The 25,216-nt window shown below is 44.3% G+C and overlaps 2 protein-coding genes across 3 annotated transcripts in view; one reads left to right on the plus strand and one right to left on the minus strand.

Annotated features, from left to right (window-relative positions):
* HADHB (hydroxyacyl-CoA dehydrogenase trifunctional multienzyme complex subunit beta) overlaps nt 1–21,645 on the minus strand; it is a 48,503-nt gene extending 26,858 nt beyond the window's left edge. The window contains exons 1-4 of one of the 2 annotated variants that reach the window (XM_004028955.5): nt 21,517–21,645; nt 12,164–12,238; nt 12,009–12,053; nt 1,104–1,203 (exon numbers count right to left, since the gene is read on the minus strand). In XM_004028955.5, the coding sequence (XP_004029004.2) occupies nt 1,104–1,203; nt 12,009–12,053; nt 12,164–12,230 (212 nt within the window). In that variant the 5' untranslated portion in view covers nt 12,231–12,238; nt 21,517–21,645. The other variant, XM_055377599.2, reaches the window with a different exon arrangement.
* The window catches only part of HADHA (hydroxyacyl-CoA dehydrogenase trifunctional multienzyme complex subunit alpha), a 54,546-nt gene continuing 50,853 nt past the window's right edge, over nt 21,524–25,216 (plus strand). Inside the window, exon 1 of the mRNA XM_019021302.3 lies at nt 21,524–21,977. Within this exon, the coding sequence (XP_018876847.2) occupies nt 21,911–21,977 (67 nt within the window). The 5' untranslated portion in view covers nt 21,524–21,910. The remainder of the gene's footprint in view (nt 21,978–25,216) is intronic.

Raw genomic sequence — 25,216 nt, forward strand, 5'->3', positions numbered from 1 at the left:
ACTGTGCACCTTGCTTTACTTTTTTTTTTGAGATGGGGTCTTGCTCTGTCACCCAGGCTGGAGTATAGGTAGTAGCATGATCACGGCTCACTGCAGCCTTGACCTCCCAGGCTCAAGTGATCCTCCCACCTCAGCCTCCTGAGTAGCTGGGACTACAGGTATGTACCACCATGCCCAGCTAATATTTTTTATTTTCTGCAGAGACAAGGTCTTGCTATGTTACCCAGGCTGGTCTTGAACTCCTGGGCTCAAGTAATCCTCTTGCCTTGGCCTCCCAAAGTGCTGGGATTACAGGTGTGAGCCACTGCACCCGGCCTGCACCTTGCTTTTTATACTTAACATATCTTCAAGATCTTAGGTCTTCCATATTAGTATATAAAGATAGGTCTCATTCTTTTTAACAGATGCCTAACATTCCGCAGCATTTTTTTAAAGCTGGCAACTACCTGTTCAAAATATAAACATTAAAACAATCTAAACAGAATAGAATGAACAGTTTAAACCTTGTTATCAAAGTCCATTATCAGCTTTTGGATAGACTAACCTTCACGCGGGGACAGAAAAGAAGCATAAAAGGCCAAGGAGAAGAGCAATTTGGATCTAGGGAATTCTGGAGCTGGTCTAGGACCATTCTGGTGCCATGCACTTGGGGTTGTGCTATGCCGGGGGTTTGGACCAGCCCTATCAACTCCAATTTTAATAATTTCCAGGAGGCCAAACCAGTGGATTATATAGGCCCTTCAGAATGCTCATGGCCCACATCTTCAGCACTCAAACTTCTGAGGAGAAACAGGGACAATGTACTTGTCTCCAGAAAAGGAAAGGACAGCTCTGTTGGAAGCAAGCTATCTGGACCTCTAGGTTTTCAAAATAGAGCTGTTTCAAGTAAAACTACGCTAGACTTATTCATGAGAAGGATAAAAAACAAATGTTGCCATATTATTTCACCACTGTCTTGACTTATTCTATATTAATTTCATGGGACTGCTATCCAAATATTAGTCCACTAACAATATTATTACCTACTGGGTTACATTTACAAAGACTACTTTTGAAAGTGTCTTAAAAGAAGAAAAAAAATAATATGATCATGTCATACTTACGAAGTGCCGGACAGCAAAAATGGAGTGCGAACACCATCCACCACCACAACATTCCTTATATTGGGTTTGGCTAACGTCTTCTTCGTTTTGGTCTGGACAGCTTTAAGATAAAGTTTAAAAACAAAAACTACTAATTAAAATATATAAAGTCTGATGACTTTTACTTTTTTTTTTTTTTTTTTAAGATGGAGTCTCGCTCTGTCACCCAGGCTGGAGTGCAACGGCGTGATCTCGGCTCACTGCAACCTCTGCCTCCTGGATTCAAGCAATTCTCCTGCCTCAACCTCCTGAGTAGCTGGGATTACAGGCACCTGCCATCATGCCCAGCTAATTTTTGTATTTTTGTAGAGATGGGGTTTCACCATGTTGGCCAGACTAGTCTCAAACTCCTGACCTCAGGTGATCTGCCCGCCTCAGCCTCCCAAACTGCTGGGATTACAGATGTGAGCTACTGTGCCCGGCCTACTTTTACATTTTTTAAGATAGTCATTCTAAGAATTATTACATCATTAATGCCAATCTGCATTTGCCATTTACTAAACCACTTTAATTTTTTTTAAAAAAGGCTAAGAAATTGACTAGCATTTGTAAGTTTCTAAATAATATTTAAGATAAACAAAGCTTATATCCAATGATGAGGGAATTTACGCCATTAACAAAATAGTTCATTTTTACTAAGTGTTTGACAACCTATTTCATTAGAAGTAACCAAATTTACACGCAAATCTACCCTTAATATTAGAAGTTGCAATGATTGATATTGTTCACTCTTCACACAGCTTGATGTTCTTACCTTTCTACGTGGAAATAAGGGGCCCTTGGTTGGTGACTTGCTATTCTGCAAAAATCTACATGCCTAAATACTTTTTAATCTCAAAAAAGCAAACTTCCTTTAGGTTTCTTAAATTAAAGAATAAAATATAAATATGTGCCTATGGTTTTTTTAAAAAAGTAAATAATACTAAACTATGGAGAGTAAAAACTAAAGTTCCCTCTTTATGCCTTTGCCTACCACACTATTTTCTTCTAAGAGGTAAAGTCTGTTTATTTGGTGTATATACTTTCAAATCGTTTCTTTTAGTGCATTTACATGCATATACTTGTACATTATGTATATTTTATTGGCTTAACAATATAGCTGGAAGAACATTCCATGTTAGTATATCAAAATCTAGTTCATTATTTTCTTGTTTTTGTTAATGTTGGAATTTACCTACTCTATCATTATTCCTTATCAAAGATGGAAAAAAATCCTAAATTATTGGGAATACAATGTCAACAACGACCTTACCACACCTGTTAATGTCACAGAGAAGTATTTATAGTAAACATCTACAACCAACTTTAAAGAAATATTAGTGAGAGTTAATAGTCATGATAAAATAGGGCATAAAGATGACGCTGGCAGCATTCATGGAGATGTGCTGCTGGTGAAGGAGATAAAGGCAACAAGGAGGTAAGCAAAGAGACTGTGGCAAACCCAAGCATGTGGCACAAAAGGCCAGGATAAAGGCAGTATCAACATGAGTAAAGAGGAAGTTTATAAAAGAAAACAAGGTATGTTGGCAACCAATCAGATATAGAAAGAAAGGAAAGAGGAAAACAGGATTATAAAGGAATCTTAGAGACTAAGAATACCTAGCTACCCGAAACAAAGTGAGAACTGGTTTTGGAAAAAAAAGGGGACTTAATTTTTTTTTTTTTTTTGAGACGATGCCTTGCTCTGTCGCCAAGGCTGGAGTGCTGTGGCACGATCTCGGCTAATTGCAACCTCCACTTCCCAGGTTCAAGCAATTCTCCTGCCTCAGCCTCCCAAGCAGTTGGGATTACAGGCACACGCCACCACACCTGGCTAGTTTTTATATTTTTAGTAAAGATGGGGTTTCACCTTGTATGCCAGGCTGGTCTTGAACTCCTGACCTCAAGTGATCCGCCCACCTTGGCTTCCCAAAGTGTTGGGATTACAGGCATAAGCCACTGCGCCTGGCCTCATTTTTAAACTCGCGAACTTTGAGGTGACAGAGAGACAACCAGGTGGATATGTTAATTCCACAGTTAGCTAGAAGATGCAAAGCAAAACCTCTGAAGAGAAATGAGTGTAGATTAGAAAGTCACGAAATATTGAAGCTTAGAATACAGAAGGAAAGCACAGATGTATTCTGCAACGCCTGTTCTCCCACAGCCCCCTCTATTTCTTTTATTTTTACATTTCCTATTTCCTCTTTAACAATAAAAGATACTTTTTTTGTTTGTTTGGATGTGGGGGGGTATTTGCTGTGTTGTTGTTGTTTTGGACATCCCACAGGCCCCTCTAAAGGGAGTTGCCCTGCTTACAGTCCCTGCCAAAGGGGAAGCCATAGGCACATCCCTAAGTCAATATAAAAGCTGATTAGATTCAGAGTAGGTACTGGACTCACCAATGATCCATCCATATAGGAGCCAACCAGAAACCAGTGTCATCTACCTACAAGTGATCAACTGTGTTGGTCAGATTCTCTCTCTAGGCAAAGAAGCATGGAAAGAAATGCCAATTAGTTGAAGCTGAAAAGATGCCATGAGGAAGAACCAGATTGATGGTAAATTGATGTCATTCGTAAGCCAGAGTTTGTAAACCATAAGTGAGCAAATAAGCCAGCTAGAATGAAGAATGATAGAAGCAGAAAGACCAGGAAAGGGACATAACATGTGGTGCATGAGACAAAGTAGCTGGCCCCTAGAGCTGCTTGCTTGGTTCCTAACACCTTTCCAGCTGTAGTACACACAAACCTTCTCATCCTTAACTTGAGGGTCCATTACTACACCAAAAAACCCTTAGCTTTGTGATGTCCCTACAATGAGAAGGCTGAGGGAATATGTGAGACAAACAGTAACTTGAGAGGTAGTAGGAGAATCAAGAGAGAACAGTACACAAGATCAAAGGCAGGAGAGTGTCAAGGAGAACAAGATGGTTAAATGCATCAGTCCTCAAGGAGAATCCTTATTTGAGCAGACAGAAAACAGGTCACTAAATTTGAAGATTTGCAGGCTATTCATGACTGACCTTGCAGGTGACAGGTCGAATGGTACACCATCATGTCATTCCACATTTTAAAAACTAACCAAGCCAGGCGTGGTGGCTCACGCCTGTAATCTCACCGCTTTGGGAGGCTGAGGCAGGCAGATCATTTGAGGTCAGGAGTTCAAGACCAGCCTGGCCAACATGGTGAAACCCCATCTCTACTAAAAATACAAAAATTAGCTGGGCACAGTGGTACGCTCCTATAATCCCAGCTACTGGGGAGGCTGAGGCAGGAGAATGGCTTGAACCCAGGAGGTGGAGGTTGCCGTAAGCTGAGATCATGCCACTGCACTCCAACCTGGGTGACAGAGCAAGACTCTGTCTCAAAAAAAAAGAAAAGAAAAGAAAAAACTGACCATATATTCCTTTTATATACTGTCAGATAAAATTCAAATTCTTAACTCTTCTAACAAATAGCTTGTTTTACTCGGTTCCACCTTAAGTATTTTCCACCACTTCTCAAAATAGAACAAGATGAGCCAGCCCCCAGTCCTTTACAGCTTTGCTCAGGTCAGCCTCCTTGCCTTTACTTATGGACCTCCCATCTGCCTGGCCCCTTTTTTGCCCATCTAATTCTTACCTGTCTCTTGGGCCTCGTTCACATTCTACCTCCTAGTAAAGCCTTCCCTGATAACTACAGTTACTGATGGTTCCTGCCTCTAAACCTCTGGGCAACCTCTAGGGCACACTGGCCATTCCAAATAATTTAGCATATTATAAAGTAATTAAACTAACTCTACAAGGCACATTTAAAAAATATTCATTATTATATGTAGGAGATCAGTCGGAGTGGTGGGAGAAACTATAGGGAAAGGTGCAGGCCTTCTAAAAGGTCAGAAGGTTCTGCAGAGCCCTGAGGGAGAATAGCTGAAGGCAGCTGTTCTATAACCCTGAGGCAGAGGGCAAGGAGTAGGTACAAGGGAGTGTAGGGGAACGTATCTTAAACTAGCTTATTTATGTTGACCAGGAGCTGATCTTTGATCATCCATGCAAGACGTTCCCGGAAGGGGAGAAATAAACGTTAATTACCCACAGATTGTGTTTGCTCCAGGCTTTCATCATTGTGCCTACACTGAATAAAAGCAAGGAGCTCCAGCTTCTCAGGGCTGCTGCACTTTGGCCACTAGAGCCAGGCAGACCCCTAGCTGCTCTTACACTGCATACCTGTGTCTGAGTACTCATTTCATCTGTCAGTCAGCCAGGGTCTGTGGGACAGACCTGGCAGGTCGTGCCCCGTGTGAGACATGCTGCAATGGATCACGACACAACCCTTGAAAATGAAAGTGAAGTGACTGTGCATTAAGTAATTGGTGCCCACTCAGGATTTCCAAGTTCGAGGGGATTTTCAAGCTAGGGTTTCATCATGGGACATGATGTTCAAGCTAGGGTTTCATCATGGTGAGAGGCAGGACTAGCTGGATTTCCTAGGCCGACTAAGAATTCCTAAGCCTAGCTGGGGAAGGTGACTGCACCCACCTTTAAACACCGGGCTTGTAACTCAGCTCACACCCGACCAATCAGGTGGTAAGGAAGGCTCACTAAAATACCAATTAGGTTAAAAGCAGGAGGTAAAGAAATAGTCAAATCATCTATCATCTGAGAGCACAGGGGGAGCGACAATGATTGGGATATAAACCCCAGGCATTTGAGCAAGGAGGGGCAACCCCCTTTGGATCCCCTCCCCTTGTATAGCAGCTCTGTTTTCACTCTATTAAATCTTGCAACTGCACACTCTTCTGGTTCGTGTTTGTTCTGGCTCGAGCTGAGCTTTTGCTCACCCTCTACCACTGCTGTTCGCCACTGTCACAGACCCGCTGTTCGCCACCGTCGCAGACCCGCTGTTGACTTCCACCCCTCAGATCTGGCAGGGTGTCCGCTGCGTTTCTGATCCAGCGAGGCACCCAGTGCCATTCCCGTTTGGGCTAGAGGCTCGCCATTGTTTCTGTGCGGCTAAGTGCCCAGGTTCGTCCTAATCGAGCTCAATGCTAGTCGCTGGGTTCCACGATTCTCTTCCATGACCCATGGCTTCTAATAGAGCTATAACACTCACCGCATGGCCTGAGGTTCCATTCCTTGGAATCCATGAGGCCAAGAGCCTCAGGTCAGAGAAAAAAAGGCTTGCCGCCATCTTGGGAGCCGCCTGCCCCATCTTGGGAGCTCTAAGAACAAAGGCCCACCCATAACAATGGGACTTGAGTTATCAGCTCAACAGCAACAGTACATAAAAGTATTGAAACAGCTGCTTGAAGCTAGCATAGCCTCGGTTTCAGAGGCTCAGTTAAGGGACCTAATGCAAACTGTTGTTTTCCATAACCCACGGTTCCCAGAAGAAGGCACAATAGACCTAGAGTTCTGGGAACAAGTTGGAAGAAATCCTTTTTTTTTTTTTTTTTTTTTTTTTTTTTGAGACAGAGTCTTGCTCTGTCCCCAGGCTAGAGTACAGTGGCACGATCTTGGCTCACTGCAAGCTCTGCCTCCAGGGTTCACACCATTCTTCTGCCTCAGCCTCCCAAGCTGGGATTACAGGCGCCCGCCACCACACCCGGCTAATTTTTTGTATTTTTAGTAGAGACAGGGTTTCACCGTCTTTGCCAGGATGGTCTCCATCTCTTGACCTTGTGATCCGCCTGCCTCGGCCTCCCGAAGTGCTGGGATTACAGGTGTGAGCCATCACGCCCAGCCACAAGTGGGAAGAAATCTTAAATGACATCATGCACAAGGGCAACAGGTCCCAGTAACATCTTTAACGTTGTGGGCCTTAGTTAGGGCTGCTTTGGCCCTGCTCTACACAGAAGAGCCTAAAAAGAGAAGTGAAGAGGAACCATCACCTATCTTACCACCTCCTCCTCCCTCAGCCCCGCCGTTACTGGGTAAAGGTGCCACAGAGGAGACAGAGGTTTTTCCTGAGCCCCCTCCCCCAATAAACTGGGAAGAAGACAATGGATATACTACAGTTATGGGACCCTGTCTTAGGCAAGCAGCATTAGAAGGGGAGCTCTTGGCCGGGTGTGGTGGCTCACGCCTGTAATCCCAGCACTTTGGGAGGCCGAGGTGGGCAGATCACGAGGTCAGGAGATCGAGACCATCCTGGCTAACACGGTGACACCCCATCTCTACTAAAAGTACAAAAAATTAGCCAGGTGTGGTGGCGGGCACCTGTAGTCCCAGCTACTCGAGAGGCTGAGGCAGGAGAATGGCATGAACCTGGGAGGCAGAGCTTGCAGTGAGCCGAGATCGCGCCACTGCACTCTAGCCTGGGCGACAGCACGAGACTCTGTCTCAAAAAAAAGAGAAAAAAAAGCTCCGTCTCCCTCTCCCTCGCTCTCGCCCTCGCCCTCTCCCCATGGTCTCCCTCTCCCTCTCTTTCCACGGTCTCCCTCTGATACCGAGCCGAAGCTGGACTGTACTGCTGCCATCTCGGCTCACTGCAACATCCCTGCCTGATTCTCCTGCCTCAGCTTGCCGAGTGCCTGCAATTGCAGGCACGCGCCGCCACGCCTGACTGGTTTTCATATTTTTTTGGTGGAGACGGGGTTTCGCTGTGTTGGCCGGGCTGGTCTCCAGCTCCTAACCGCGAGTGACCCGCCAGCCTCGGCCTCCCGAGGTGCCGGGATTGCAGACGGAGTCTGGTTCACTCAGTGCTCAATGGTGCCCAGGCTGGAGTGCAGTGGCGTGATCTCGGCTCGCTACAACCTCCACCTCCCAGCCGCCTGCCTTGGCCTCCCAAAGTGCCGAGATTGCAGCCTCTGCCCGGCCGCCACCCCGTCTGGGAAGTGAGGAGCGTCTCTGCCCGGCCGCCCCGTCTGAGAAGTGAGGAGACCCTCTGCCTGGCAACCGCCCCGTCCGAGAAGTGAGGAGCCCCTCCGCCCGGCAGCCACCCCGTCTGGGAAGTGAGGAGCGTCTCCGCCCGGCAGCCACCCCGTCTGGGAAGGAGGTGGGGGTCAGCCCCCGCCAGGCCAGCCGCCCCGTCCAGGAGGGAGGTGGGGGGGTCAGCCCCCCGCCCGGCCAGCCGCCCCGACCGGGAGGGAGGTGGGGGGGTCAGCCCCCCGCCGGGCCAGCCGCCCCGTCCAGGAGGGAGGTGGGGGGCGGTCAGCCCCCCGCCCGGCCAGCCACCCCCTCCGGGAGGAGAGGGGAGCCTCTGCCCAGCCGCCCCTACTGGGAAGTGAGGAGCCCCTCTGCCCAGCCAGCCGCCCCGTCCGGGAGGGAGGTGGGGGGGTCAGCCCCCCGCCCGGCCAGCCGCCCCGTCCGGGAGGGAGGTGGGGGGGTCAGCCCCCCGCCCGGCCAGCCGCCCCGTCCGGGAGGTGAGGGGCGCCTCTGCCCGGCCGCCCCTACTGGGAAGTGAGGAGCCCCTCTGCCCGGCCAGCCGCCCCGTCCGGGAGGAAGGTGGGGGGATCAGCCCCCCACCTGGCCAGCCGCCCCGTCCGGGAGGGAGGTGGGGGGGGAGGTGGGGGGAGGAGGTGGGGGGGGTCAGCCCTCTGCCCGTCCAGGCGCCCCGTCCAGGAGGGAGGTGGGGGGGTCAGCCCTCTGCCCGGCCAGCCGCCCCGTCCAGGAGGGAGGTGGGGGGGTCAGCCCCCGACCCGGCCAGCCGCCCCGTCCGGGAGGTGGGGGGCGCCTCTGCCCGGCCGCCCCTACTGGAAGGTGAGGAGCCCCCTCTGCCCGGCCACCACCCCGTCTGGGAGGTGTGCCCGGCAGCTCACTGAGAACGGGCCATGATGACAATGGAGGTTTTGTGGAGTAGAAAGGGGGGAGAGGTGGGGAAAAGATTGAGAAATCGGATGGTTGCCGTGTTTGTGTAGAAGGAGGTAGACATGGGAGACTTTTCATTTTGTTCTGTACTAAGAAAAATTCTTCTGCCTTGGGATACTGTTGATCTGTGACCTTACCCCCAACCCTGTGCTCTCTGAAACATGTGCTGTGTCCACTCAGGGTTAAATAGATTAAGGGCGGTGCAAGATGTGCTTTGTTAAACAGATGCTTGAAGGCAGCATGCTCGTTAAGAGTCATCACCACTCCCTAATCTCAAGTACCCAGGGACACAAACACTGCGGAAGGCCGCAGGGTCCTCCGCCTAGGAAAACCAGAGGCCTTTGTTCACTTGTTTATCTGCTGACCTTCCCTCCACTATTGTCCTGTGACCCTGCCAAATCCCCCTCTGTGAGAAACACCCAAGAATGATCAATAAAAATAAATAAATAAATAAATAAATAGGAAAAAAAAAAAAGAAGGGGAGCTCTTAGCCTTCCCAGTGATGCAAGATCAACAAGGCAATCACGTACATGAACCCATTACTTTCAACACTTATAAAGAAATAAGAAAAAGCATTAGAGAAAACAGAGCCACTAGCACATTTACGAGAGGACTGATTGAGGCCACAGCAGAAAACTACCATATGACCCCTTTCTAATAACGGCCAATTATGTATTCAATAGTCACCTAAGGACTCTCATTCTGCCTCATGTGCACACTGGCTCCTAAGCACATCAAAATTTTCTCAAGGGCAAGAGAATACAGCTCCATTTTATATATTCTACAGTGCTCTGGGCACACAGCAGTAATGAATTATAAGAATCTGAATTGAGAGCTAAAATATCTGGGTTGTAGGCCTACTCTGCCACGATTTTCTTATTTGCAAATATTAGAGCTGAACTAGATGACCTCAAAGGCTCTAACCAACTCCAAAACCTACAATTCAATGGCTGACTGATATACATTCTATACTCTTTAAAAACAATTAAAATCAAAGAAGATAATAAATGTGTCATGTATTATACAACTATTATACACGTGTGTGTGTATATATATACACACAGAGAGAAAGACATCTATACATAGACATAACCATCAAATCAGTCAAAATTTCCATCAGACACTTACATTTCCAGTCCATCAGATGACTAAAAACATCCATAAATTCTGTACCCCTCTATTTTAATTCCTTCATCCTAACAGCTCTGTCAAGAAGAGATATTCACAAAAGCTTCAAGAGGAATTAGTTATACAATTACTGCAATCTTCAAACCAGAATGCCAGTTAAAACAAAAAAAAATTACTGCAACCTAAAACCTGCTCAGCACAGGCACATGCCTGCTTCCTCCCTCAAATCAGCTGGCCACTTCCCATTGTTTTATCACGTGCCTTCTGGTACCACTATCATCATCAGCGTTAATGCAAGTTACTTGTGGGACACTGTTATATTTGCGGAACACCATGTTATACACTGGGGATACCAAAAAGCTAAAGACTCACAGGGCTTACAATACAGTTGGGGAGACACAAACATCAGAAACAGTTACAGAGCAATATAAGGAATAGTTTAAACACCAGATACATGGTTTCCTCTGCTGGTATTCAGAATGACCTTCTCCCACTTGGCAAGGATCAGGTCTATTTGTGTGACTTTGCAAAGCAAAGACCTAGGCTAACATTAGAATTAGGGAAAAGGCAAAACAAGACAGACAGGAATTATTTATGGGGCTACTACAAACCTATATTCTAGTTAGAATGTAAAGGCCACAGGAAATATATTTGTTATATGACAATATGAAACTTCTCTAGTTGGGATTAGGCAATAATAGAAAAATACCATCTTGCACTTACAGTGAATTTATAGTTTTTAAAGTGCTTTGAGATATCTCATAACTATATGAGGCTGACAAGACTAGACTTATTATATATTTCTTTTTTAGATGAAGAAACCAAGCGCAGGGAAGTAAAGTGACCAGTTCAAGGCCACACTGCCCAGAAAGAGGTAGAGCTGGAAGAGAGTGCAGTTCTTCTGAATCCTGGGAACCAAATCCCAGGATTCTTTTTTTTTTTTTTTGAGCCGGAGTCTCGCTCTGTCACCCAGGCTGGAGTGCAGTGGTGTGACCTTGGCTCACTGCAAGCTCCGCCTCCTGGGTTCAAAGATTCTCGTGTCTCAGCCTCCCAAGTAGCTGGGACTACAGGCGTATGCCACCACGCCCAGCTAATTTTTGTATTTTTAGTAGAGATGGGGTTTCGCCATGTTGATCAAGCTGGTCTCAAACTCCTGGCCTCAGGCCATCCATCTGCCTCAGCCTCCCAAAGTGCTGGGATTACAGGCGTGAGCCCCCGCACCCAGCCTGGAAGGTATTTTTTCTATTAAGTTATTATACAGGTAGAAATACCATAATAAAACCAAAATCAAAGGCATGGGTCAATAGAGAATCTAGGCAAGGAGAAAAATGTTAAAATTTGTCAGGGTGTTTTTAGCACTAGCCAGTGAAGATAAAAACCTACAGCAGATTCTACAAAAAATCTGCAGTAAAGAAGCCTAATTCATTGGGTTTACTAAGGGGGTAAATGACCATATAAAATCAACACATTTCCTTACTCTTTCATTTCATATTAACTAAACAACTTTCTGTTATTAACTAGTTCCTAATCACTTCTGTTTCAGGAATGGGCCCTCTTGCACATGGAAGAAGATATTCATCAATAGAGAAGCATTTCACAAATTGCAAATTTAAAGTTAACTTTTGGTTCCATAGCAGGTCTCAAGAGCATTTGTATGCCATTCATCTCCAGGACGGACAGCAAGAGGATAAATAAACTGACCAACGAGGTTTATGGAACCTCCATGACTCCAGCAGGTTCAAATCCCAGAAAACAGCCTCCCATCAACATCCTCAAGCCTAATCCTAAATAATGTAGTATCATTATTGATTGGACCTATAATTTTTTAATTTGAAGGCAACAGAGATGTTCATGTTGCTCATAAAAAGGGGAGAATTAGCAAATTAGTTTTGGTTTTTATTCAGAGTTCACAAACTATAGAATCTGGAATCTAACATTTAAATCAGAAATATTTATTTTACAAATTACTGTACCTGGGGCAGCTCGTAGCTGGGAGGAACAGCTCAGAGGTCTTATGGCTGGAAGACAAAATAAACTGTTTACAAAAAGCAATACCATTCAGTATCTGTGCAAGATGTTTATAAATCCAAATCCAATCTCTAAAAATAAAAAAAAATAATAAACTTACAAAATCTGAGGGCCCATTTTGATGCAGTGGGAAGATTTTTAAAGGGGTAAGTCAAGATAGTAGTCATTCTGGAATCTAAAAAGAGAAGAACAAAAGTATATCCTGGATTAGCTGAACAATTTGTAGTTTACATTGTAGTCTATGAACTCTGATAACCTCATCCATGGCTACTAGAAAACATTAAAACTTAATCTTATCAACTATTCTTCATCCAATAATATTATTATGATAGGAACACCAACATGGTTTTCACATTGCACCAACCACTATTCTAAGCATTAACCATCTAATCTTCACAATGACCTACAAAGGAGGCATGACTATTACATCCTTTGTAAGAGATAAGGAAATTGAGGCATAGTAGGATTGAGTGACTTGCCAAAAGACCTACAACTAGTGAGTGGCAGAGCTGGAATTTTTATTTATTTATTTATTTATTTATTTATTTTTTGAGATGGAGTTTTGCTCTTGTTGCCCAGGCTGGAGTACAGTGGCGCAATCTCGGTTCACTGCAATCTTCGCCTCCCAGGTTCAATAGATTCTCCTGCCTCAGCCTCCCGAGTAGCTGGGATTACAGGCACGTGCCACCACACCCGGCTAATTTTTTGTATTTTTAGTAGAGACGGGGTTTTGCCATGTTGGCCAGGCTGGTCTTGAACTCCTGACCTCAGGTGATCCATCGCCTTGGCCTCCCAAAGTGCTGGGATTACAGGCGTGAGCTACCGCACCGGGCCCAGAGCTGGAATTTGAACCTAGGAAGTCTACCTCTGGAGTGTGTGCTCCTCTCCTTTAGGGTCAAAGAAGCAGAGAGACTGCTAGGCGTGATAATAAAACCATTAGTATTAGTTTCACGATTCTGAAGGCTGTACTATGATTATGTAGAAGGCTTTGTGGAATGTTTGTATCTGAAGGGAATACACACTAAATAGGGATGGTGAAGCATCATGTCAGCAACTTAATCTCAACTGCTACTAAAAAAAGTTTGTAGTACTGCACTTGCAACTTTTTTCAAAGTTTGATACTGTATTGTTTCAAAACAATAAAAAAGTAAAACATATAATAACCCTATATGTTAAAAAATATGTAAAATATATTAACAACTTTCCCCCACCCCTCCAAAAAAGACTAAATTTCTAACAATGAGTTCCTACAGATCACTAAGGAAAACACTAGCAGACAAATAGGCACAGAATATGAACAGACCACAGAAAAGGAAATACAAATGGTTCTTAAATATATGAAAAGATGTTCAATTTCACTCATAAGAAGAATTCAAATTAAAACCACACAGATATAATTGTCTCTCAAAGTAGCAAAGATTCAAAGGTTTGATACATACTCTGTGTAGGTAAGAGTATGTGCAAATAGATATTCTCCTATACTGCTGCCAAGAGAACTGGCGCAGTCCATGGGGAGGGCAATTTGGTAATTATCCATGAAAACTATAACTGCACCTAATGTTTGAACCAGCAATTCCACTTCCATGAACTGACTTCATGGATATTACTCACACATGGGACATGATCCATATTGTTACTGTAATAGTCAAAAATTAGAATAACCAAAAAATAGGAAAATGGGTAGGTAAACCATGCTACAACACCCCTGTGAAATACTATGCAGCTGTAAAAGGTAAGGAAATGATTATGCACCAATTCGGAACCATTTTAAGCTATATTATTAAGTGAAGAAAGCAAGACGCAAAATAGCTGTACAGCATGCTATCATTCATGTTAAAAGAGGAAAAATATTATGTACATTTCCTTGTATCAGTATAAAATCCCCCTGGAAGTATAATAAAGATGTTAAAAATAATTGTTGGCTGGAAGAAAGGGAACTGGGTAACTAGGGGTCAGGGGTGGAAGACTTGTCATCACACACCTTTTATAATTTCTTAATTTTGAAGCATGTTTTAACAACAACAACAAAAAATCAAAACCAAAAAAATCCCACAAGATTTACCAACAAAGACTTTGGTAGCCAGCCTTCAAGTTGCCCCCCAATAATCTCTACCTCTTGGTATTCACCTCCTTGTCTAGCTGCCTCCCTCTCCATATCACAGAATGTATAAACCAAAAAGTATGTTACAAGTAATGGTATGCCACTTCTGAGATAGGCTATAAGAGATACTGCAGCATCTGTCTCGGTCTCTCTCTCAGCTCACCCACTATGAGAGAAGCTAGGTGGCATGTCCTGAGCAGCCTTATGAAGAGGCTCCTGTGGTGACGAACTGATTGATGCCTCTTGCCAACAGCCATGTGAGTGAGCTTGGAAGCGGAGCCTCTAGCGCAGGCAAGCTTTCAGCTGACTCCAGCCCTGCCAACATTCTGACAGCCACCTCATGGGAAACTCTAAATCAGAGCAACCCAGCTAAGGTGCCCTTGATTCCTGACCTTCAGAAACTATGAGATGGTAAACATGTATTGTTTTAAACTGCTACATTTGGCGGTAATTGGCTACACAGAAATAGATAATACAAAAGCTTTAAGGTTTAACTTCTCTTGGGTCTTTAGAGACTAAAAGAAGGAGGTCCTATAGCTTCCAAAAAGAAAAAAACAAAACATGTTCCAAACATGTGGATTGGAAAGAGATGGAGAAGTCCAAGCTTTAGGATCACCAGCCTAGGGATATTCAAAGGACTCTGGCCAGAGAAACCCAAAGAGGCCCATGAGAGAGGCACCACTCAGAAGCTACTTACAATGCCACAAGGGTCTGGGATACAAGTTCCCTTACGTAAAGTTCATCTTGAAATAAAATTCATGAAAATTGTCAAGAAAATGTTGAAAAACAAAAGGGGGAACCTTGTTGCAACAGATAACAAAACTTTCTAGGCTAGGCACAGAGGCTCACACCTGTAATCCCAGCACTTTGGGAGGCCGAGGTGGGAGGATCACTTGAGCCCAGGAGTTTGAGACCAGCCTGGGCAACCTAGTGAGACCCTGTCTTTACAAAAAATATAAAAAACTAGCTGGGCATAGTGGCATGTGCTTGTAGTCGCAGCTACTCAAGAGGCTGAGGTGGGAGGAGCACCCGAGCCAGGAGTTCAAGGCTGCAGTGAGCCATGATCACGCCACTGTACTCAAGCCTGGGCAACAGAGTAAGATCCTGTCTCAAAAAAAAAAACAAACAAAACACTTTCTAGAAAGAACCAATAATTAAAACAGAGCAGCTTTAGCACAGGAATAAACGACATTGGTCAACAGAACAGGATGTAGCAGTTCAGAAGCAGACCCATGTATGTAAGAATTTAGTGTATAATAAATATAACACTTGAGTTAGCTGAGAGAAAGAAATTATTCCATGAATTCACTGGGAAAATGGCTAAACATTTGGAAAAAATTTTAGGTTCGCAGCTCACAGCGAAAGCACAAATAAATGCCAGACAGATTAAATATTTAAATGTATATATTTTAAATATATATATTCTAACTATAAAAGTACTAGAGGAAAACATCGGAGAATATAATATATACATACACACACGTGTATGTATTTTTTAGAGACAGGGTCTCGCTCTGTTGCCCAAGCTGCAGTGCAGTGGTATGATCATAGGTCACTGCAATCTGGAACTCCTGGGCTCAAGGGATCCTCCTGCTTCAGCCTCCTGAGTAGCCTGGCTAATTAAATAAAAAAAAAAAAAACTTTAGAGACAGGCTAGTCTCAAACTCCTAGCCTCAAGTAATCCTCCTACCTCGGCCTCCCAACATGCTGGGATTACAAGCATGAGCCACCATATCCAGCCTCAGAGAATATTTTTATCACTTAGCTGGAGAAGGGATTTCAACATATGGCACAAAACCCAGAAGTACAACAGAAAATAATAACTAATAGATCTGATCATATAAACATTCAAAATATACACATAGTAAAATATACTAAAATCAAGTTAAAAGGCAAATAGATTCAGAGAAAATATTTGTAACATGTAAAACAGAAAAGGGTTGATACCCATAATCCATAAAGAACTTATACAAATTATAAGAAAAACAAGGCCAGGCGCAGTGGCTCATGCCTGTAATCCCAGCATTTTGGGACGCCCAGGCAGGTGGATCACCTGAGGTTGGGAGTTCAAGACCAGCCTGACCAACATGGAGAAAGCCCATCTCTAATAAAAATACAAAATTAGCCAGCCCTGGTGGCGCATGCCTGTAAGCCAGCTACTTGGGAACTGAGGCAGGAGAATCGCTTGAACCTGGGAGGCGGAGATTGCAGTGAGCCAAGATCATACTATTGCACTCCAGCCTGGGTGACAGAGCGAGACTCCATCTCCAAAAAAAAAAAAAAGAAAGAAAAAGAAAAACAGAAACAATCTATCATGGAATCTGTAGTTTGTACTCTAATATCCTTTCCACCCAAATGTAGCTGCTGTATGTGGCTTACATGATTGAATCCAGCCCAACTCCAGGGTTTAAACCAATCAGAATAATCTCATTCTCTCTGCCAAGATCATTGATTCAGGTACCAAGGCCTCAAACAACCATGCACGGCATTGCCTTGACCACTGGTATTGATTTGTGGATGGTTTCATCAGTTTAACACTCAAGTCTTCTGCCTATAATTCTGGAACACAAATCTTTCCTTCTGAGGCCTGGCATGGCTATAGCAATTTGCAAACATTAACAAAGCTAGGCTAAGATAGAGCTAACACCAAACAAGCAGAAGAGTACGGAGCTGAGAATTCTGGAAAAAGAAGAGTCCTGGCCGAATCCCATCTGAAACCTAACCTCCCATTGTGCTTTTCAGTTCTGTGAGCCAATAAATCTCCTTTATTTATTTATTTATTTTTTGAGACGGAGTCTCTCACTCTGTCACCCAGGCTGGAGTGCAGCGGCGCGATCTTGGCTCACTGCAACCTCTGCCTCCTGGGTTCAAGCAATTCTCCTGCCTCAGCCTCCCGAGTAACTGGGACTACAGGCGCACACCACCATACCAGGCTAATTTTTTTTATTTTAGTAGAGACGGGGATTTCACCGTGTTGATCAGGCTGGTCTCGAACTCCTGAGCTCAGGCAATCCGCTCTCCTCGGCCTCCCAAAGTGCTAGGATTACAGGCGTGAGCCACCACGCCCGGACTAATAAATCCCCTTTAAGAAGCCAATTTGATTTGAATTTTCTGTTATTTGCAACTGAAAGACTCCTTCCTGATACATGACCAAAAGCAAGAATGAGAAAACAAGCCATTCACAGAAGAAATTAAAATGCCAAATAAACAAAATGTATAACGTTCAACCTCACTAACAAAACGTTGTGATTTTCTTTTTTTTTTTTTTGAGACAAAGTCTCACTCTTGTCCCCCAGGCTGGAGTGCAATGGCGCGATCTCGGCTCACTGCAACCTCCACCTCCTGGGTTCAAGCGATTCTCCTGCCTCAGCCTCCCGAGTAGCTGAGACTCCAGGCACGTGCCACCACGCCTGTCTAATTTTTGTATTTTTAGCAGAGATGGGGTTTCACCATGTTGGCCAGGCTGGTCTTGAACTCCTGACCTCAGGTGATCCGCCCACCTCTGCCTCCCAAAGTGCTGGGATTACAGGCATGAGCCACTGCGCCCAGCCTTTTTGTTGTTGTTGTTGTTGTTTTTTAAATCAAAGCAAGGTATCACTTTGTGGTTTTCAGATTGGCAAACATTGAAAATATGGTTAATATATAATTCTAGTGAGAATGCATCTAACTAAATAGGCACTTCCATACACTAGAAGACATGTAAAATGCTAAGGCCTTTTGGGATGACAATTTTGTAGTTATAGATCAGAATTTAAAATGTGAATTTTTGAGTCCAATAATGCCTTTTATTGGTCTCTAACCTATAGAAATATTCAAAATGTATGTATAGCATATATAGGTCTCTAGCCTAAAGAAATACTCAAGGTAGGCCAGGGGTGGTGGCTTACGCCACTGAACTCCAGCCTAGGAGACAGAACGAGACTCCGTCTCAAAAAAAAAAAAAAAAAGAAAAAAGAAATACTCAAGGTGTTCACTACAGCACTGTTTATATTTGTGGAAAACCATAACTAATCTAAATGCACATCAGTAGGAAACAGTTAAGTAAGTTATAGTATAAACACATCATGGAATACTGTTTGGCAGTTTGGAAAAGAAAATGAAACAAAATGATGTACATGTATATATACTGACATGGAAAAATGTCCATAATATATATTAAATGAAAAAGCAAGCTACAGAACAATGTGTATTAGAAATTAGAATAATAGATTAGAATAACCGGAAAATAGGGAAATGGGTAAGTAAACCCTACTACAACACCCATTTTGTGACAGAAAGAGAGAAAGAGAAAAGAAAGTCCATGAAGCTATGAGTCTAGACATGGAAGGATAAAGAAAGGCTTTTATTTAATATTCTTCTGTTCTCTTTAATTTTTTTAAAATAAGCATTTTACTTATGCATAATTCTAGTTTTATTTAAAATCTATATATACTGTTGTTCCTCAGTATCCATGGGGGATTGGTTCCAGAACCCCCCTCAGATACCAAACCTCAAGGATGCTCAAGTCCTTTACATAAAATGGCATAGTATTTATTTGCAAAGAACCTACACACATCCTCATGCATACTCTAAATCATCTCTAGACTACTTACAATACCGAATGCAATGTAAATCTATGTAAATAGTCGTTATGCTGTATTGTTTAGGGAATAATGATGAGAAAAAAAGTCTGTACATGTTCAGGACAAATGAAACCATTGTAGGCCTAACTACATTTTCACTCAGACATTGGTTGAATCTGAGGATGTAGAACTCACAGATACCAAGGGCCGACTGTACATCAATATCTTATATAAATATATACAAATATACAAATGCATTTAAAAAAGTCCAGAAAAATACACATCAAAATGTTAAAAGTAGTTATCTCCGGGTGGTGGAATTACAGATTTTCTTTAGACTTTTCTGTAGTTTCTGAATAAAAAATTACATGGAATATGTATTCCTTCAATAATTAATAAAAAATAGAGATTTCAAAAGTAAGAGGGACTAAGCAAATTATCCTATAGCAGAGCTGACCTTTCTGTCATTTGCTAAACTTCAGAAAACAGAAATTTTGGTAAGAATATTCAAAGCATGGAAACTTCAGGGTAGGGTAGGGTAGGATCGAGTTGGTTAGGGTAAGCCTGAGTAAGGTGTGAACTATGGAAAGATACACGAAGCTGCAGGCACCTGGGAGCAAGGGAAAGGAAGAAGAGTCTAGGCAAGTAATGAAAACAAAAGCAAGATGGGGTGGCTCTAACAGCTCATTATTACAACTTTGAAACACAACGTAATGGTTAAGAGAACTAAAGCCAGACTATGTCCAAATCCTGATTCACCCTAGCTGTATGACTTTAAGCCAGTTACTTAACCACATAGCACGCGCACGCGCACACACACACACGCACGCACACACACGTGCACACACCACTTAAAACAGTGCTTGATACACAGTTAGGGGTATACCTGTGTTTGCTATTACCAGTAGGGATGGTGATACAAATGTACTGTTTCCCTCTATATAAACCATTGGACTAAAGGGCTTAGGGATCAAACAAACATTATAACATTTCTGCCCTGATGGAGCTTAGTTTTGTAGAGAAAGCACAGGGAGCAAAAAAATGGAGCCAAATGAGTGATCTAAATCAGGGATTGGCAAACTACAACACACGGGCCTCTAGCTAAAAATAGTTTTTCACATTTTTAAAGAGTTGTAAGGTCGGGCGTGGTGGCTCACACTTGTAATCCCAGCACTTTGGGGGGCAGAGGTGGGCGGATCACCTAAGGTCAGGAGTTCGTGACCAGGCTGGCTAACATGGTGAAACCCCGTCTCTACTAAAAATACAAAAAATTAGCCCGGCGTGGTGGTGTGCGCTTGTAATCCCAGCTACTCGGGAGCCTGAGGCAGGAGAATCACTTGAACCCGGGAGGAGGCTGCAGTGAGCCAAGATCGCGCCACTGCACTCCAGCCTGGACAACAAGAGCAAAACTGTCTCAAAAAAAAAAAAAAAAGTTGTAAACAAAACAAAACAAAACAAAAGAAACAATATATAACAGAGACCAAAGTGATCCTGCAAATCCTGAACTATTTACTGTCTGGACCTTTAACAACAACAACAAAATTTACCACTTCTGACCTAAATAATAAGTGTTACATGCAGTTAGGTGTTGAAGAAAGCATTACATGGGCAGGAGGCAGGCTCTGAACTGTAAAAACCTTGTAAGATTATCAAGAATCCTTTTTGCAATTTATTCAGAAGTGGTCAGGTCATCCAGTTTCTGCTTAAAGTGCTCACATGATGAGCACTCACTATGCAACTTGAGCTTTAAACAGAAACCTCTCTACTCTGTCTCTATACTCATTTCAGTCTTAACTTCGATGCCCCTTGTTTCCTGTCCTGCAGAGCTGTCAGTCTGGCGAGTAGTGAGACTCAGACTTATGTCTGAATGCTAGCTCTGTCATAGACTAGAAAATGTACATATTCTGAGCTTCCCAAACTTCATCTAGAAAATGCAAATGATAATAATTTGGGGAATGTGAGGACTAAACAAAAAGGTATGAAGGTGACCAGAGCACAGCAGGCTCTCAATGTGACTTCCTTTTGAAATCAATCACTTTATTCCAGGACTCCAGCCCATCATTCCAGCACAAAAACAGCTACCATGCAATGAAGAACTCTTCACTAGGAGTTAGTAGACTTAGGCTCCAGTCTTATTTCTACTACATATGGCCATGGGTAAAATCACTCTCTCTGATTCGTAGGCAGTTTCTTCACCGCTTAAGTGAGTTGAGGTGTGAACGACCAGATAGATAATCATCCAGATCGGAAAACCCCCGAGAGCACAGGATTATCTGGATAACCGAGCGGGATGGAGGACTGTCTCCGTTCCTCCCACACTCAAGCCCCGAAAGGTCACCTGACCTAGTCTTATTCTTTACAGCAGAAATCGGGCAAACCCATGGCGCCGTCCACAATCTCTATAGCCGCCGACCTGGGTACAGGGGAAGCAGGCGAAACAACACACACTCCTACGCAGACCAGGGTTACATTAAGGCCGACGCCCACACACGCCCACACACACCCACACACACACCCCCCCACACCCCCAGACTTCGTTAACTTGTGATGATAAATTAGGGCGCAGGTGACACTACTGTCCCGAACTTCAGCTGGAACGCTAGTCCAAGTCACTGTCCTAACTGCAGCTAGCACTGCCGACCTTGTCCGAGGAGTTTCCTTCCGCTCCCTCAACTCCCACTTTCCCAGGGAGGGGAGGGGGCCGGGGGCACCGGCGACAGTTGCGGGGAAGGAAGTGGGATCTCGCCTTTGGGAAAGCCCGGGCGGAGAGCTGAGGGCTCGCCGTCTCACCTTGGCTGATGTCCGCGAGGACTCCCTCTCGGAGCAAGGTTCAGGTCCAAGTACCAAGGCTCTGCGGGACCAAGGGGCGGGTCCTGCCCAGAAAGGGCCCCTCACCCCGCGGGCGGTCAGGGCCGTTCTTGAGGGCTGCCCTCCGGCCGCCTGACTGGAAAACCAGGCACTCCACCCCCTCCTCTCCGGGCCCCCGTCCTCCCCCGGAGAATACGACCTTTCGGCCATGTTAGCCAGGAGCGAGGGGCAGGGCTAAGGGGCCGGCGGCCACTCGGCATCTAGGTTTTAGTCAGGCAGTGCTCCAGGCGCCTGGCTGCCAGGCTACGGGAGAAAAGTCCTCCGCTCGGCCGCACCCGTTAGAGGCGCTCTCCACTGCTGTCCTCTTCAGCTCAACATGGTGGCCTGCCGGGCGATTGGCATCCTCAGCCGCTTCTCTGCCTTCAGGATCCTCCGCTCCCGAGGTGAGGCCTGGCCGAGGGCATCCCAGACCTCCGGGCAGAACTCCTGCGGGGACTGGGGTGGCCCCGGAGCCGCGTCTGCCTTTCGCTGCCGCCTGCCCCAGCCCGGAGACGCAGCCCTCTGTGGGGATACTGTCCTGGGACCCGGTTTCCCGTGACCTTGTGAAGAGACTGTCACTTCCCCTCTCACGACTCCTGCGGCGATTTCAGGCTTCCTAACTCCCCAACTTTCTGAGTCTGGTGCCACTCGTTCTGTCACCTTTCCGCGGGTCTCTTGCGTCGCACTTCTGGGCTCACGCCCCTCATATTTTCTTGATCCGGAGTTCCAGGAGAATCGGGATCCATTCTGTCGCATCTTTGTGGCTCCACAGCACCTTGCCCCGCAACAAGAGCTGTCTTAAAAACAGCACCTTGCCCCGCAACAAGCTCTGTCTTGTGTGGGATTAATCAGCCTTGCAGATCACTGCCCCTCCCTGCTCCGTTCCCTCAAAACCATTTTTGTGCTTACTACCCCATTCAAGTAGGGAGCTCAACTCTTGCAGTTTCAGTAATGCCAGTGTGAACGTATAGTATTTTGAATTTCAGCGGGAGGTTCTGCAACTTACTGGAAGACACACTTTAAAAATACACTAATACCTCTACCTTAAGCAGTAAAATGTTAGATCGTTCTGAGAACGATTTGTAATCTGATGATTCCCAGTCAGCCTGTATTAGCTAGTGTTTTTCCTTTTCAAACTGGCAGTGAAAGGGTTAAAGTGGGTGGTTGTAGGAAACGTTGCATTTTCCTTTCATCCCAAATCTGTAAAGTCAAAAGTGGACAACGTTTTATTGCATGTTGTGCTTAATAAGTTACTTAACTAGAAATTCTAACTTTTAATTTAATTTGTAATATGAATTACCTCTCTTCCCTCTTCCGGAACTGCTGAAGTAGTATGCTTTTTTAGACAAGTAGCTGAAATCCCTTACTGTAAGGGGATTTTTTTAATGATTGAATATTTTTCTGCTCCCTTTTTTCAACAGCTGTTTGTATTCTCCACAAAACTGTAGCATGTATTTGCCAATTATAACATAAGCACATTATAGAACATTGAAATGCTGTAAGGATTGAGGAAAGAGATGAAAAAAAACGAATCACCCATTGTCTTACTACTCATATGCTTACCTACGGTTAGCCTTCGGTTATGTTTCCTTACAGGTTTGGTGGTTTTTTCCCCTATTTTCACAACACTTTTGAAAAGTCACATGTGTAATTTTTATCTTACCCCTGCATTGGTTTGAAGGTATTTCTTATGGATCGGCAGCTGATGTCACTCGGAAGTGGTAGCCAGGGCACGTGGTTCTAGTCACTAACTAGCTGTGTTACTTTGGACAAATGCCTTAAACTAAATGGGCTTTATTTTCCTCATCTGCAAAATGAGTGATTGAGATGATGGATTTCCTTTGCATGAGAAGTAGCATGACAGAGCAATTAAAAACATTGTTTGGGCCAGGTGCGGTGGCTCACGCCTGTAATCCCAGCACTTTGGGAGGCCCAGGCGGGCGGATCACGAGGTCAGGAGATCGAGACCATCCTGGCTAAGACGGCGAAACCCCGTCTCTACTAAAAATACAAAAAATTAGCCGGCCGTGGTGGCGGGCGCCTGTAGTCCCAGCTACTCGGGAGGCTGAGGCAGGAGAATGGCGTGAGCCCGGGAGGCGGAGCTTGCAGTGAACCGAGATCACGCCACAGCACTCCAGCCTGGTCCTCCGTCTCAAAAACAAACAAACAAAAAAAACATTGTTTGGAGTCTGACTTCTGGGTTTGGACCTGGCTCTGCCTTTTACCCTCTGATGACCTTGGGCAATTAATTTCTGTGTTTGTTTTCTCATTTGTAAAATGGGGAATAATACCACCTTGTGTGATGGTAAGGAGTTATTTTAGATATCAAGCAGTTTTTCATGGAGTAAGCACTCAGTAAATATTATTAACTCCAGCCTGGAAGAAATACGATTGTATATGTCTGAGAGTTTTTAAAAGTAATTTGTACATCTTATGTGTGTAATAAAAAGCTACCAACCTAATTTTTCTGTTTTCTGTATAGAAATATATAGACACATAAATATATACTTTGCATTGTGTTTTCACCAGTAAGAAAGTATCATTCGTTGTAGTTACTGGTCCCTTAATAGCAATTTATAAATTTTGAAACAAAGTCTGGAAAGTGAATTTAAAATGACCTGTACCCTTATGTTACTATTTAGACTCAATAGATCCTTCACAGTAAAAGTCTGTGCAAGGCTTTGCCAAACATTTAATGAGATTATGACCTTTGCTGGTGGATGATAAAATTCTCTTCAAAGGGGCCAGGCGCGGTGGCTCATGCCTATAATCCCAGTATATTGGGAGGCCAAGGCGGGCAGATCACTTGAGGTCTAGCCTGGCCCACATGGTGAAACCCCATCTCTACCAAAAAATACCAAAATTGGCCAGGTGTGGTGGCACACGTCTGTAATCCCAACTACTCGGGAGGCGGAGGTGGGAGAATCGTTTGAACCCAGGAGGTGGAGGTTGCAGTGAGCCAAGATCACACCTGGACGACAGAATGAGACCATATCTCAAAAAAAAAAAAAAATTATCTTGAAGGAGACTTGTAATTCTTGAAATTTTAAAGCATTCCTTCTCTACAAGTGCTATAATTCTGAATGTGAATATCAAATGAAAATCACTTCTTGACCAGAGTATGTTGTCTAATTCCCACTCCTATCCTAAATCGAAATTCCTAATTAGGTATTTAGTAGTAAATAGGTATTAGTAGTAAAATAATTTCACAGGAGATGAATTTAGAGGCAAATACCTTAATAGATGGTTTTTTTGTTTGTTTGTTTTTTGTTTTTTTTTTTTGGAGACGGAGTCTCACTGTGTCACCCAGCCTGGAGTGCAATGGCATGCTCTTGGCTCACTGCAACCTCCGCCTCCCGGGTTCAAGTGATTCTCCTGTCTCAGCCTCCAGAGAAGCTGGGATTACAGGCTCCTGCCACCACGCCCAGCTAACTTTTTTTTTGTTTTTTTTTTTTTTGTTGTTGTTGTTGTATTTTTAGTAGAGACGGGGTTTCGCCATGTCAGCCAGGCTGGTCTCTAACTCCCGACCTCAGGTGATCCAGCCACCTGAGCCTCCCAAAGTGCTGGGATTACAGGCGTGAGCCACCGCGCCCGGCCATAGATTGTGTATTTTTAAATTTGATTCTCACTTCCTTAATCTCAT

Source organism: Gorilla gorilla, chromosome 12 (assembly GCF_029281585.2).
Source record: "Gorilla gorilla gorilla isolate KB3781 chromosome 12, NHGRI_mGorGor1-v2.1_pri, whole genome shotgun sequence".
Taxonomy (NCBI): domain Eukaryota; kingdom Metazoa; phylum Chordata; class Mammalia; order Primates; family Hominidae; genus Gorilla; species Gorilla gorilla.